General features: G+C 42.3%; 1 protein-coding gene across 1 annotated transcript; it reads left to right on the top strand.

Annotated features, from left to right (window-relative positions):
* The first annotated feature begins 29 nt into the window (after positions 1–29).
* Positions 30–12758, top strand: LOC115170044 (vesicle-trafficking protein SEC22b-B). The gene is made up of 5 exons (XM_029726282.1): positions 30–239; positions 7882–7991; positions 9594–9754; positions 10248–10394; positions 12528–12758. The coding sequence occupies exons 1-5, from the start codon at positions 165–167 to the stop codon at positions 12680–12682; spliced, it is 648 nt and encodes a 215-aa protein (XP_029582142.1). The 5' UTR covers positions 30–164; the 3' UTR covers positions 12683–12758.
* Positions 12759–13709: the final 951 nt, after the last annotated feature.

The raw sequence follows: 13709 nt of genomic DNA, 5'->3' as shown, positions 1-13709 counted from the left end.
CCCAATTCCAGGGCGCAACAACACGGACTTCCGGCCAGCTCACACATCCAGCGCGTCAGATTTGACAGTAGAAGCTACGCAGCCAAGTTTATAGGAAGTTTTGGCACAGCCAGTAAACACCTACAACTCAATCTGTAGTGTGAATTTGAGAGATTTCGGTCAATATGGTTTTGCTGACAATGATCGCTCGGGTAGCAGATGGACTGCCGCTTGCTGCATCGATGCAAGAAGACGAACAGGTTTGAATGAATAAAATGTGTTTCCTAGCTAACGTTAGCCGTCGATCACGACTCGGTGTCATTACATTGCACATAAGTCATTTGACGAAGGCGTCTTCTGTATGTGGGTGCTCTGTCAATCTGAACATTGTCTTTCATATCAGCTAGAAATAACATAACAATTTTTTTTTAAATTAATACGCACCTTGTATGGGTTAGTGTTCCCACATGGCCATATCTCCATGGTACAGCGCAAGTTTACGGAAAACATACTGAAGACAAGGTGTTAATTAAAGTTAGCTAGCTATCTAGAAAATCAAATCAAGTTTTATTTGTCACGGGTGTAGACCTTACAGTGAAATGCTTACTTACAAGCCCTTAACAAACAATGCAGTTTTAAGAAAAACGAGTGTTAAGTAAAAAAAAAATAGGTAAGTTAAAAATAACAAATAATTAAAGAGCAGCAGTAAAATAACAGTAGCGAGACTATATTCAGGGGGTACCGGTACAGAGTCGATGTGCGGGGGCACAGGCTAGTCGAGGTAATTGAGGTAATATGTACATGTAGGTAGAGTTAAAGTGACTATGCATAGATAATAAACAGAGAAGCAGCAGCGTAAAAGAGGGGGACGACAACAATGCAAATAGTCTGGGTAGCCATTTGATTAGCTGTTCAGGAGTCTTATGGCCTGGGGGTAGAAGCTGTCTTTTGGACCTAGACTTGGTGCTCTGGTACCTCTTGCCGTGCGGTAGCAGAGAGAACAGTCTATGACTAGGGTGGCTTGAGTCTTTGATAATTTTTAGGGCCTTCCTCTGACACCGCCTGGTATAGAGGTCCTGGATGGCAGGAAGCTTGGCCCCAGTGATGTGCTGGGCCGTAAGCACTACCCTCTGTAGTGCCTTGCGGTCGGAGGCCAAGCAGTTGCCATACCAGGCAGTGAATCAACCAGTCAAAATGCTCTCGATGATGCAGTTGTAGAACTATTTGAGGATCTGAGGACCCATGCCAAATCTTTTCAGTCTCCTGAGGGGGAATAGGCTTTGCGTTCCCTCTTCATGACTGTCTTGGTGTGTTTGGACCATGACAGTTTGTTGGTGATGTGGACACCAAGGAACTTGAAGCTCTCAACCTGCTCCACTACAGCCCCGTTGATGAGAATGGGGGCGTGCTCGGTCCTCCTTTTCCTGTAGTCCACAATCATCTGCTTTGTCTTGATCACATTGAGGAAGAGGTTGTAGTCCTGGCACCACACGGCGAGGTCTCTGACCTCCCTATAGGCTGTCTCATCTTTGTCTGTGATCAGGCCTACCGCTGTTGGGTTGTTGGCAAACTTAATGATGGTGTTGAAGTTGTGCTTGGCCATGCAGTCATGAGTGAACAGGGAGTGCAGGAGGGGAGTGAGCACGCACCCCTGAGGGGCCCCCATGTTGAGGATCAGCATGGCGGATGTGTTGTTACCTATCCTTACCACCTGGGGGCGGCCCGTCAGGAAGTCCAGGATCCAGTTGCAGAGGGAGGTGTTTAGTCCCAGGGTCCTTAGCTTAGTGATAAGCTTTGAGGGCACTATGGTTTTGAACGCTGAGCTGTAGTCAATTAATAGCATTCTCACAAATGTGTTATTTTTGTCCAGGTGGGAAAGGGCAGTGTGGCGTGCAATAGAGATTGCATCATCTGTGGATCTGTTGGGGTGGTATGCAAATTGGAGTGTGTCTAGGGTTTCTGGAATAATGGTGTTGATGTGAGCCATGTCCAGCCTTTCAAAGCACTTCATGGCTACAGACGTCAGTGCTATGGGTTGGTAGTCATTTAGGCAGGTTACCTTAGTCCCTGTGCCCAAGAACACTATGGTGGTGTGCTTGAAACATGTTGGTATTACAGACTCAGTCACGGACAGGTTGAAAATATAAGTGAAGACACTTGCCAGTTGGTCAGTGCATGCTCGGAGTACAAGTCAGGGTAATCCGTCTGGTCCTGCGGCCTTGTGAATGTTGACCTGTTTAAAGGTCTTAAGCACATCGGCTACGGAGAGCGCGATCACACTGTCGTCTGGAACAGCTGATGGTCTCATGCATGCTTCAGTGTTGCTTGCCTCGAAGCGAGCATTGAAGTAATTTAGCTCGCCATTAGAAGAATCCAGGAACATATTCCAGTCTGTGCAAGCAAAACAGTCCTGTAGCCTAGCATCTGCGTCTTCTGAACCAGCTCCCTCACGACGCCAGGACCCCACCTCTTTAAGGAATACCTGGGATAGGATAAAGTAATCCTTCTAACCCCCCCCCAAAAAAAGATATGTACTATTGTAAAGTGGTTGTTCCACTGGATATCATAAGGTGAATGCACCAATTTTTAAGTCGCTCTGGATATGAGCGTCTGCTAAATGATGTAAATGTAAATCTGACCACTTCTTTATTGAACGAGTCACTGGTGCTTCCTGCTTTAGTTGTTGCTTGTAAGCAGTAATCAGCAGGATAGGATTATGGTCAGATTTGTTAAATGGAGGGCGATGGAGTGCTTTGTTCGCGTCTCTGTGTGTGGAGTAAAGGTGGTCTAGAGTTCTTTTTTTTTTTTTTTTTTTCCTCTTGTTGCCCACATAATATACTGGTAGAAATTAGATAAAAACGGATTTAAGTTTCCCTGCATTAAAGTCCCCTGCCACTAGGAGCGCTGCCTCTGGATGAGCCTTTTCCTGTTTGCTTATGGCCGTATACAGCTCATTGGTTGCGGTCTTAGTGCCACCATTGGTTTGTGGTGGTAAATAGACAGCTACGAAGAAAATAGATAAACTCTCTTCGTAAATAGTGTGGTCTACAGCTTGTCATGAGATACGCTACTTCAGCCAAGCAAAACCTTGAGACTTCCTTACTATTAGATTTTGTGCACCAGCTGTTGTTTACACAGACCGCCACCCCTTGTATTACCGACGACGGCTATTCTATCTTGCCGATGCAGCGTAAACCCCGCCAGCTGTATGTTATTAATGTTCTCGTTCAGACACGACTCGTGAAACATAAGATATTACAGTTTTTAATGTCCCGTTGGTAGGATATTTGTGATTTGTAGTTCATCTATTTTGTTATCCAATGATTATACGTTGGCTAATAGGACTGATGGTAGAGGCAGATTACCCACTCGCTGCCGGATCCTTACAAGGCACCCCGACCTACGTCCCTGATATCTCCGTCTCTTTCTAATGTGAATCAAAGGGATTTGGTTCTTGTCAGGTGTCCGAAGTAAATCCTTTGCGTCCGATATCTTGAAGCTCTTTTCGGTCATAAGAGAGAGTGTCAGAAACATTGTACAAAATAAGTTACAAATAACGTGACAAAATACACACAATAGCACAATTGGTTAGGAGACCGTAAAACGTCAGCCATCTCCTCCGGCGCCATTACTTATTATGCTCAGTGTGACTCAGGAAGTGGAAGCTGTATGGATTAGAGGTTGACCGATTATGATTTTTCAACACCGATTTATTGGAGGACCAAAAAGAGTCGATACCGATTAATCGGCCCATAATTTTTCTAAATATATATTTTTGTAATAATGACAATATCAACAATACTGAATGAACAAGGAACCCTTTTATTTTAACTTAATATAATACATAAATAATCAATTTAGCCTCAAATAAATAATGAAACATGTTCAATTTGGTTTAAATAATGCAAAAACAAAGTGTTGGAGAAGAAAGTAAAAGTGCATTATGTGCCATGTAAAAAAGCTAACCTTTAAGTTCCTTGCTCAGAACATGAGAACATGTGAAAGCTGGTGGTTCAATATTCCCAGTTCTTCAATATTCCCAGTTAAGATGTTTTAGGTTGTAGTTATTATAGGGAATTATGACGCATCGACTATTTCTCTCTGTACCATTTTGTATTTCATATATCTTTGACTGTTATGTTCTTATAGGCACTTTAGTATTGCCAGCCTAATCTCGAGAGTTGATAGGCTTGACGTCATAAACAGCGCTGTCAAGCATTGCTAAGAGCTGCTCACAAACACAGTAAAGTGCTGTTTGAATGAATGCTTACAAGCCTGCTGCTGCCTACCACCGCTTAGTCAGACTACTCTATCAAATCATAGACTTAATTATAATAAACACACAGAAATACAAGCCTTTGCTCATTAATATGGTAAAATCCGGGAAACTATCATTTCGAAAACAAAACGTTTATTCTTTCAGTGAAATACGGAACCATTTCGTATTTTGTTGAATGGGTGGCAACCCTAAGTCTAAATATTGCTGTTACATTGCACAACCTTCAATATTATGTAAAATTCTGGCAAATTAATTACGGTCTTTGTTAGGAAAAAACACAGTTCGCAACGAGCCTGGCGCCCCAAACTGCTGCATATACCCTGACTCTGCTTGCACTGAACACAAGATAAGTGACACAATTTCCCTAGTTAATATTGCCTGCTAACATGCATTTATCTTAACTAAATATGCAGGTTTAAAAAAATATACTTCTGTGTATTGATTTTAAGAAAGGCATTGATGTTTATGGTTAGGTACATTTGTGCAACAAATGTGCTTTTTTCACAAATGCGCTTTTGTTAAATCATCACCCTTTTGGAAAAGTTGAAGTATGCTGTGACTCGATGATAAATTGACAGGCACTGCATTGATTATATGCAGCGCAGGACAAGCTAATTAACCTAGTAACATCAACCATGTGTAGTTAACTAGTGATTATGTGAAGATTGATTGTTGTTTTATAAGAAAAGTTTAATGCTAGCTAGCAACTTACCTTGGCTCATTGCAGCCACAAGGGCCTTTTGACGCTGCACTCACGTAATAGGTGGTCAGCCTGCCACGCAGTTTTCTCATGGATTGTAATGTAATCGGCCATAATCGGTGTCCAAAAAGGCCAATTACTGATTGTTATCGGCCATGCCGATTAATCGGTCGTCCTCTAGTATGGATCTGTGCAACACTGAGACTGTAAGTGTATTTTTTTTATTTATTTGAAGGATTCTTTCTTGCTGTTGAAAGATAAGGGCCATATGTTTCGAAAGCCATATTACAAGCAATGATTATTGACATTTCTAAATGTTAAATCACAGTGTTGGGGTTGTAGTTAAAACCTGAATCAGTCTTCGGTGAAGCTAATGGCTGAGAACTCTAGGGAGAAGTCAGAGTGATACCTGGAGTTTGAGAGCTACGCTATACAGTGCATTCGGAAATTATTCAGACACTTCACTTTTTCCACGTTACGTTCCATCCTTATTCTGAAATGGATCAAGTAATTGTTTCCCCTCATCAGTCTACACACAATACCTCATAAAGACAAAGTAAAAACAGGTTATTAGACTTTTTTATTTTTATTTATAAAAAAGAAAAAGCAGAAATAACTTATTTACATAAGTATACTCTCAGAGCAAAAACCAAGCCATGAGGTCGAAGGAATTGTCTGTAGAGCGCCGAGACGATCGTGTCTCGAGACAGATCTGGGCAAGGGTACCAAAAAATGTCTGCAGCATTGAAGGTCCCCAAGAACACAGTGCCCTCCATCATTCTTAAATGGGAGAAGTTTGGAATCATCAAGACTCTTCCAAGACCTGGCTGCCGGCCAAACTGAGCAATCGGGAGAGAAGTGCCTTGGTCAGGGACGTGAACTTGATCTCTGGAAAGACCTGAAAATAGCTGTGCAGCGACACTCCCCATCCAACCTGACAGAGCTTGAGATGATCTGCAGAGAAGAATGGGAGAAATTAATCAATCAAATGTATTTATAAAGCTTTTTTTACATCAGCTGATGTCACAAAGTGCTATACAGAAACCCAGCCTAAAACCCCAAACAGTAAGCAATGCAGATGTAGAAGCACAGTGGCTAGGAAAACTACCTAGAAAGGCAGGAACCTATGAAGAAACTCCCCAAATACAGGTGCCAAGCTTGTAGCATCATACCCAAGACGACTCGAGGCTGTAATTGCTGCCAAAGATGCTTCAACAAAGTACTGAGTAAAGGGTCTGAATAGTTATGTAAATGTGATGAGTTTTATTTTTAATAAATTTGCTCTTTTTGCTTTGTCATTATGGAGTATTATGTAGATTGATGGCGGAGACGATTTAATCCATTTTAGAATAAGGCTGTAACTTAACAAAATGTGGAAAAGATGAAGGGGTCTGAAAACTTTCCCGAATGCCCTGTATATACAAAAGTATGTGGACACCACCCTTTTAAATGAGGGGATTTGGTTATTTCAGCCACACCTGTTGCTGACAGTTGTTTGAGCTCACAGCCATTGACAGTAAAATTACCTTACTGAAGAGCTCCATGCCTTTCAACGTGGCACCGTCATAGGATGCCACCTTTCCAACAAGTCAGTTAGTCAAATTTATCCCCTGCTAGAGCTGCCCTGGTCAACTGTAAGGGCTGTTATTGTGAAGTGGAAATGTCTAGGAGCAACAACGGTTCAGCCGCGACGTGGTAGGCCACACAAACTCACGGAGCGGGACCGCCGAGTGTTGAAGCGTGTAAAAATCCTCTGTCCTCGGTTACAACACTTACTACTGAGTTCCAACCTGCCTCTGGAAGCAGCGTTCATCTGGAACTTCATAAAATGGGTTTCCGTTGCCGAGCAGCCGCACACAAGCCTAAGATCACCATACACAATGCCAAGCGTCGACTGGAGTGGTGTAAAGCTCGCCACCATTGGACTCTGGAGCAGGGGGAAACGCATTCTCTGGAGTGATGAATCAGCATCACCATCTGGCAGTGCGACAGAATGAATCTGGTTTTGAGGGATGCCAGGAGAACACTACCTGCCCCAGTAGATAGTGCCAACTGTAAAGTTTGGTGGCAGAGGAATAATGGTCTGGGGTTGTTTCTCATGGTTTGGGCTAGCCCCCTTTGTTCCAGTGAAGGGAACTCTTAATGCTACAGCATAAAATTACATTCCAGCCAATTCTGTGCTCCCAACTTTGTTGTAACAGTTTGGGGAAGGCCTTTTCCTCTTTCAGCATGACAATGCCCCCATGCACAAAGCGAGGTCCATACAGAAATGGTTTGTTGATCGATGTGGAAGAACTTGACTGGCAGAGCCCAGACCTCAACTCCATCTAACACCTTTGGGATGAATTGAAACGGTGACTGCGAGATAGGCCTAATCGACCAACATCAGTGCCCAACCTCACTAATGCTAATGCTCTTGTGGCTGAATGGCAGCAAAGTTCCAACATCTATTGGAAAACCTTCTCAGGAAGACAGTTATAGAAGCAAAGGGGGACCAACTCCATATTAATGCCCTTGATTTTGGAACGAGGTGGTCGACAAGCAGGTGTCCACATTGGTCATGTAGTGTATTTTAGTAGGCTATAGGTAAAGACCAGATTAAATTGAGAATAGTCTGAGTATATTATCAAGTGGTTGTCAAATTGTGAATGAGAGACTGATGAAGTGTGTGCAGATGTTCGATGAGCAGGTGTACACATACTTTTGGTCATGTAGCGTACTTCCTAACTAACTTAACTAGCTAGCTTGTTAGAAGGCTAAATCGTTTTTGTAAAGTTAGCATGGCTAAAGTTGTATCATATTCTGCTGAACACTACTAGCAAACATTGTATTTTTCCCATTTGCGTTCTATCAGATATAGCGTAGCTGTTTGTTATAACTGCTAACGTGTTATTTTATACCGCTTTATCTCACCTATGTTTAGTCAGGAAGAGACTTGCAACACTACCAGAGCCAGGCTAAGCAGCTCTGCCGCAAACTCAATGCCCAGAGCCCCAACCGATGTACCCTGGAGGCTGGGGTCATGTCTTTCCAGTAAGTATTGTTAGAAGTGGATTTTCTTAATATATTATTTTTATTTATCTTTTACATTTGTCTTAAATAATATCATAGTGACTACTGCATCCAGAGTGATATTGTTGAGGAAGGTTACTACACTGAACAAAAATATCAACGCAACATGTAAAGTGTTGGTGTCATGAGCTGAAATAAAAAATCCCAGAAAAGTTCCATATGCACAAAAAGCTTATTTTTGTCAAGTTTTGTGCACAAATTTGTTTGCATCCCAGTTAGTGAGCATTTCCCCTTCGCCAAGATAATCCTGACAGGTGGCATATCAAGAAGCTGATTAAACAGCATGATCATTACACAGGTGCACCTTTTGCTGGGGACAATAAAAGGCCACTTGAAAATGTACAGTTTTGTCACACAACACAATGCCACAGATGTCTCAAGTTTTGAGGGCGTGTGCAATTGGCATGCTGACTGCAGGAATGTCTACCAGAGCTGTTACCACATAATTTAATGTTCATTTCTCTACCATAAACTGCCTCCAATGTCGTTTTGGAGAATTTGGCAGTATGTCCAACCAGCCTCAGAACCGCAAACCACACGTAACCATGCCAACCCAGGACCTCCACATCAGGCTTCTTCACGTGCGGGAGCGTCTGAGGGGGGTTGCTGAGGAGTATTTCTGTCTGTAATAAATCCCTTTTCTGGGGAAAAACTCATTTTCATTGGCTGAGTCTGGCTCCCCAGTGGGTGGGCCTGACTGCCAAGTTGGTGGGCCTATGCCCTCCAAGGCCCACCCATGTCTGCACCCCTGCCCAGTCATGTGGAATCCATAGATTAGGGCCTAAAGAATTTATCAATTTAGTGATTTCTTTTATATGAACTGTAACTCAGTAAAATCTTAGAAATTGTTGTTTATATTTTTGTTCAGTATAATAAGCTAATGAAGATGAATTCTCTTTCACACACACAGCCAATAGGATCGTAGTTGGATGGACTAGACACACACACTCTACAGGCTCTACTAGGCTGAACATGCAAAATTATACCAAAAAGTGACTTATTAATTAACTATTGACTAACTGATAATAACCAACTAATAACCAGGCTGATGAGGCCTTAAGAACACATCCTTGTTTAAATTTGAATAACCAGCATACTGAAAACACTAACACTTAGTAACATGATTAATCTTCTATGCACAATTGTCATTTAAATTTTGCATACAGCCTACCCACCATTCTATATTTACCAGTCAAGTAGCAGTCTTGTGTGATAATCAAAGGTGGAACTCTCTAGGACCTCCTCCTAAATCTGTGTTTATAATACTGTCATTATTATATTTGTGTATTTGGTGGTATTAAGGAAGTTAACGTGATGTTCCGATTGTCCTCGCTGTTCATTTAGTATGCACTGCAGTGTGTCTGCTGTGTCATTCAGGGCCCAGAGTTTTTTTGTGAGTAAACTAGGCAAGTCTGGTTACGTGGTCAGGAGTAACTCTGGAGACGACTACCCTTTTACGATAACTCCCTAACCTGTCACTGGACGGGTCTATGTGGAAATCTCAATCAAGCTTCACTATAACTCTGTTACTTTCCACTAACATACTAATGTCTGTCTCCCCAGCTATGTATTAGAACATGGTGTGTGCTACTTGGCCTTGTGTGAAGCTGTGTTTCCCAAGAAGCTGGTCTTTGGTTACCTGGAAGACCTCCAGACAGAATTCCATGAGCAGCATGGAAAGAAAGTCCCCACAGTCTCCAGGCCGTACTCTTTCATTGAGTTTGGTGAGAGGTTTTCTTTTTTCGCTCATTATAGTCCCGTTAAGACATCCCAGGCAAACAAAAAGCATTTGGGAAATGTCCTTTCCTTCATAATTCCTTTCCTTCATAATTCCTTTCCTTAATCCACACTGATGTAAAAACCAACAACTAAATAAGTCTGGCAAAAGCAAATTCCCTGCTATATTGCTTTCCCCCATTCCATGTTTTTTGATTCAGTGCAGAGACAAGTAGACAACTAGAGGATGCCACATTAGAGTAGGGTGTCAGGTAACCTAGAGGTAAGAGCATTGGACCAGTAACCTGAAGGTCGCTGGTTCGAATCCCTTAGCCAACAAGGTGAAAAATCTGTTGGTGCCCTTGAGGAAGGCACTTAACCCTAATTGCTCCTGTAAGTCGCTCTGGATAAGAGGGTCTGCTAAATGACTTAATGTAATTGAGATGCACCATAAACCAACACTTGGTGTGTAATTGCGTCTCATCCTTCCTCTGTCCTCAGACACATACATCCAGAAAACCAAAAGAAACTACATTGACAGCAGGGCACGGAGGAACCTGGGCAGCATCAACACAGAACTGCAGGATGTCCAGCGGATCATGGTGGCAAACATTGAAGAGGTCCTGCAACGAGGAGAGGCCCTATCAGGTAATTTATAATACTCATACCTCGTACAGTACACAGCCCTGGCATAAAACCCACCATACAGACATAAAATACACATCATTCATTTAAAAGGGATAGTTTATCAGATGTTTTCATACATACAGTTGAAGTCAGAAGTTTACATACACTTAGGTTGGAGTCATTAGAACTTGTTTTTCAGCCACTCCACAAATGTCTTGTTAACAAACTATAGTTTTGGCAAACTTTGCATGACACAAGTAATTTCTCCAACAATTGTTTACAGACAGATTATTTCACTCAAAAATCACTGTATCACAATTCCAGTGGGTCAGAAGTTTACATACACTAAGTTGACTGTGCCTTTAAACAGCTTGGAAAAATTCCAGAAAATGATGTCATGGCTTTAGAAGCTTCTGATAGGCTAATTGACATAATTTGAGTCAATTGGAGGTGTACCTGTGGATGTATTTCGTGGCCTACCTTCAAACTCAGTGCCTCTTTGCTTGACATCATGGGAAAATCAAGAAATCAGCCAAGACCTCAGAAAAAAATGTGAGACCTCCACAAGTCTGGTTCATCCTTGGGAGCAATTTCCAAACACCTGAAGGTACCACGTTCATCTGTACAAACAATAGTACGCAAGTATAAACACCATGGGACCACTCAGCCGTCATACCGCTCAGGAAGGAGACGCATTCTGTCTCCTAGAGATGAACGTGCTTTGGTGCGAAAAGTGCAAATCAATCCCAGAACAAAAGCAAAGGACCTTGTGAAGATGCTGGAGGAAACAGGTACAAAAGTATCTATATCCACAGTAAAACAAGTCCTATATATTAATAACCTGAAAGGCCGCTCAGCGAGGAAGAATCCACTGCTCCAAAACCACCATAAAAAAGCCAGACTACGGTTTGCAACTGCACATGGGGACAAAGATCGTACTTTTTGGAGAAATGTCCTCTGGTCTGATGAAACAAAAATAGAACTGTTTGGCCATAATGACCATTGTTATGTTTGGAGGAAAAAGGGAGAGGCTTGCAAGCCGAAGAACACCATCCCAACCGTGAAGCACGGGGGTGGCAGCATCATGTTGTGGGGGTGCATTGCTGCAGGAGGAACTGGTGCACTTCACAAAACAGATGGCATCATGAGGAAGAGAAATTATGTGGCTATATTGAAGCAACATCTCAAGACATCAATCAGGAAGTTAAAGCTTGGTCGCAAATGGGTCTTCCAAATGGACAATGACCCCAAGCATACTTCCAAAGTTGTGGCAAAATGTCTTAAGGACAACAAAGTAAAGGTATTGGAGTGGCCATCACACAGCCCTGACCTCAATCCCATAAACAATTTGTGGGCAGAGCTGAAAAAGTGTGTGCAAGCAAGAAGACCTATAAACCGGACTCAGTTACACCAGCTCTGTCAGGAGGAATGGGCCAAAATTCACCCAACTTATTGTGGGAAGCTTGTGGAAGGCTACCTGAAACATTTGACCCAAGTTAAACAATTTAAAGGCAATGCTACCAAATACTAATTGAGTGTATGTAAACTTCTGACCCACTGGGAATGTGATGAAAGAAATAAAAGCTGCAATAAATCATTCTCTCAACTATTATTGTGACATTTCACATTCTTAAAATAAAGTGGGGATCCTAACTGACTTAAGTGAATTTTTACTAGGATTAAATGTCAGGAATTGTGGAAAAACTGAGTTTAAATGTATTTTGCTAAGGTGTATGTAAACTTCTGACTTCAACTGTATAGTTGTCTAACATGGAGCTGGGCCCATATTCAGTGACATCAGTTGTTGAATTGCAATATCTATTAAATGGCAACCATCACTTTCATACATCAGTTATTATTTCTACGTTTTGTAGAATACATTTTTTTTAAAGTTCTATCTGATGACATCAAAGTTAAAACAGTGATTTTTCCAAACACTGAGATTCGCAGTTACATATACTCTCCCTTGTATTAGAAACTTGTTGCACATTTTGAAAATCTGTTTTTTACTTTTAATTGTACTTTGATGTCAGGAATTGCACATCTTTCCTATTAATTTATGATTGAAGCCTGCATACATTCACGGTTAGATATAATGCAGCTATTGGTTACATTACGGTCCTAAATATTAATCAGACATTTTTTTCCCTCCAGCTCTTGACACCAAAGCCAGCAATCTGTCTAGCCTTTCAAAGAAGTACCGCAGCGATGCCAAGTACCTCAACACCCGATCCACCTATGCTAAGATAGCAGCCGGGGCAGTCTTTTTCATTACACTTATCGTCTATGTGCGTTTCTGGTGGATCTGATGCATAAGGACTGTGAAAGAGGAGATAGTCTGGGTTCCCTTTCTAACCAAATATTAAAACTGTCAATTGTAAGATATTAATGGTTTCTGTTAACAGCAAAGCTTAAGTTCCTACATGGGTGCCTTAGGGGGAGGGTGGGACCTTGTACATGGGTGCCTTAGGGGGAGGGTGGGACCTTGTACATGGGTGCCTTAGGGGGAGGGTGGGACCTTGTACATGGGTGCCTTAGGGGGAGGGTGGGACCTTGTACATGGGTGCCTTAGGGGGAGGGTGGGACCTTGTACATGGGTGCCTTAGGGGGAGGGTGGGACCTTGTACATGGGTGCCTTAGGGGGAGGGTGGGACCTGGTACATGGGTGCCTTAGGGGGAGGGTGGGACCTGGTACATGGGTGCCTTAGGGGGAGGGTGGGACCTGGTACATGGGTGCCTTAGGGGGAGGGTGGGACCTGGTACATGGGTGCCTTAGGGGGAGGGTGGGACCTGGTACATGGGTGCCTTAGGGGGAGGGTGGGACCTGGTACATGGGTGCCTTAGGGGGAGGGTGGGACCTGGTCTGTGTACTGGATGAGTGGATGGACTCATGTCTGTTTCAGCTGTGTGTCATGTCGCATGCCTGTATGGACACATACTGACCTGTGGTTGCTAATGTGAGCGAGGTGTAGCTTTCTGTGCATTCATAGTGTTTGTATAATCCCATTCGCTGGAGTATAAAAGGGATTGAAAATGCGTTATCAATGTTTACATTACGAGGTGTTTTTTTTTTTTTACCATGTCTCTGAAGGAAAATTCTATATGCAAATAGTCTTACGTGTGAAACAACTTGTTACCGTGAGTTTGTTTACAAAACATAATTGTAAGTAATTATTTGTTGAAAGGTATATTTACTATCTTCTCAATGTTTATCAGATTTAAAAAATAAAAATGTGGAACACTACATGATGAAATTAGAAATAACACTCCAAAAAAATAGTTGCATGGTTAAACGCACACACATGCTCATACTTGAAATGCACACATAAGCATGCA

Source organism: Salmo trutta, chromosome 31 (genome assembly GCF_901001165.1).
Source record: "Salmo trutta chromosome 31, fSalTru1.1, whole genome shotgun sequence".
In the NCBI taxonomy this organism is placed as follows: Eukaryota; Metazoa; Chordata; class Actinopteri; order Salmoniformes; family Salmonidae; genus Salmo; species Salmo trutta.
This window is presented reverse-complemented; position numbering and strand designations above follow the sequence as displayed.

Coding starts and splice junctions, on each gene's coding strand:
- LOC115170044 (XM_029726282.1), top strand. CDS start 165: ATGGTTTTGCTGACAATGATCGCTCGGGTAGCAGATGGACTGCCGCTT. Junction 7,992..9,593: donor GCTGGGGTCATGTCTTTCCA/GTAAGTATTGTT, acceptor CTGTCTCCCCAG/CTATGTATTAGAACATGGTG. Junction 10,395..12,527: donor ACGAGGAGAGGCCCTATCAG/GTAATTTATAAT, acceptor TTTTCCCTCCAG/CTCTTGACACCAAAGCCAGC.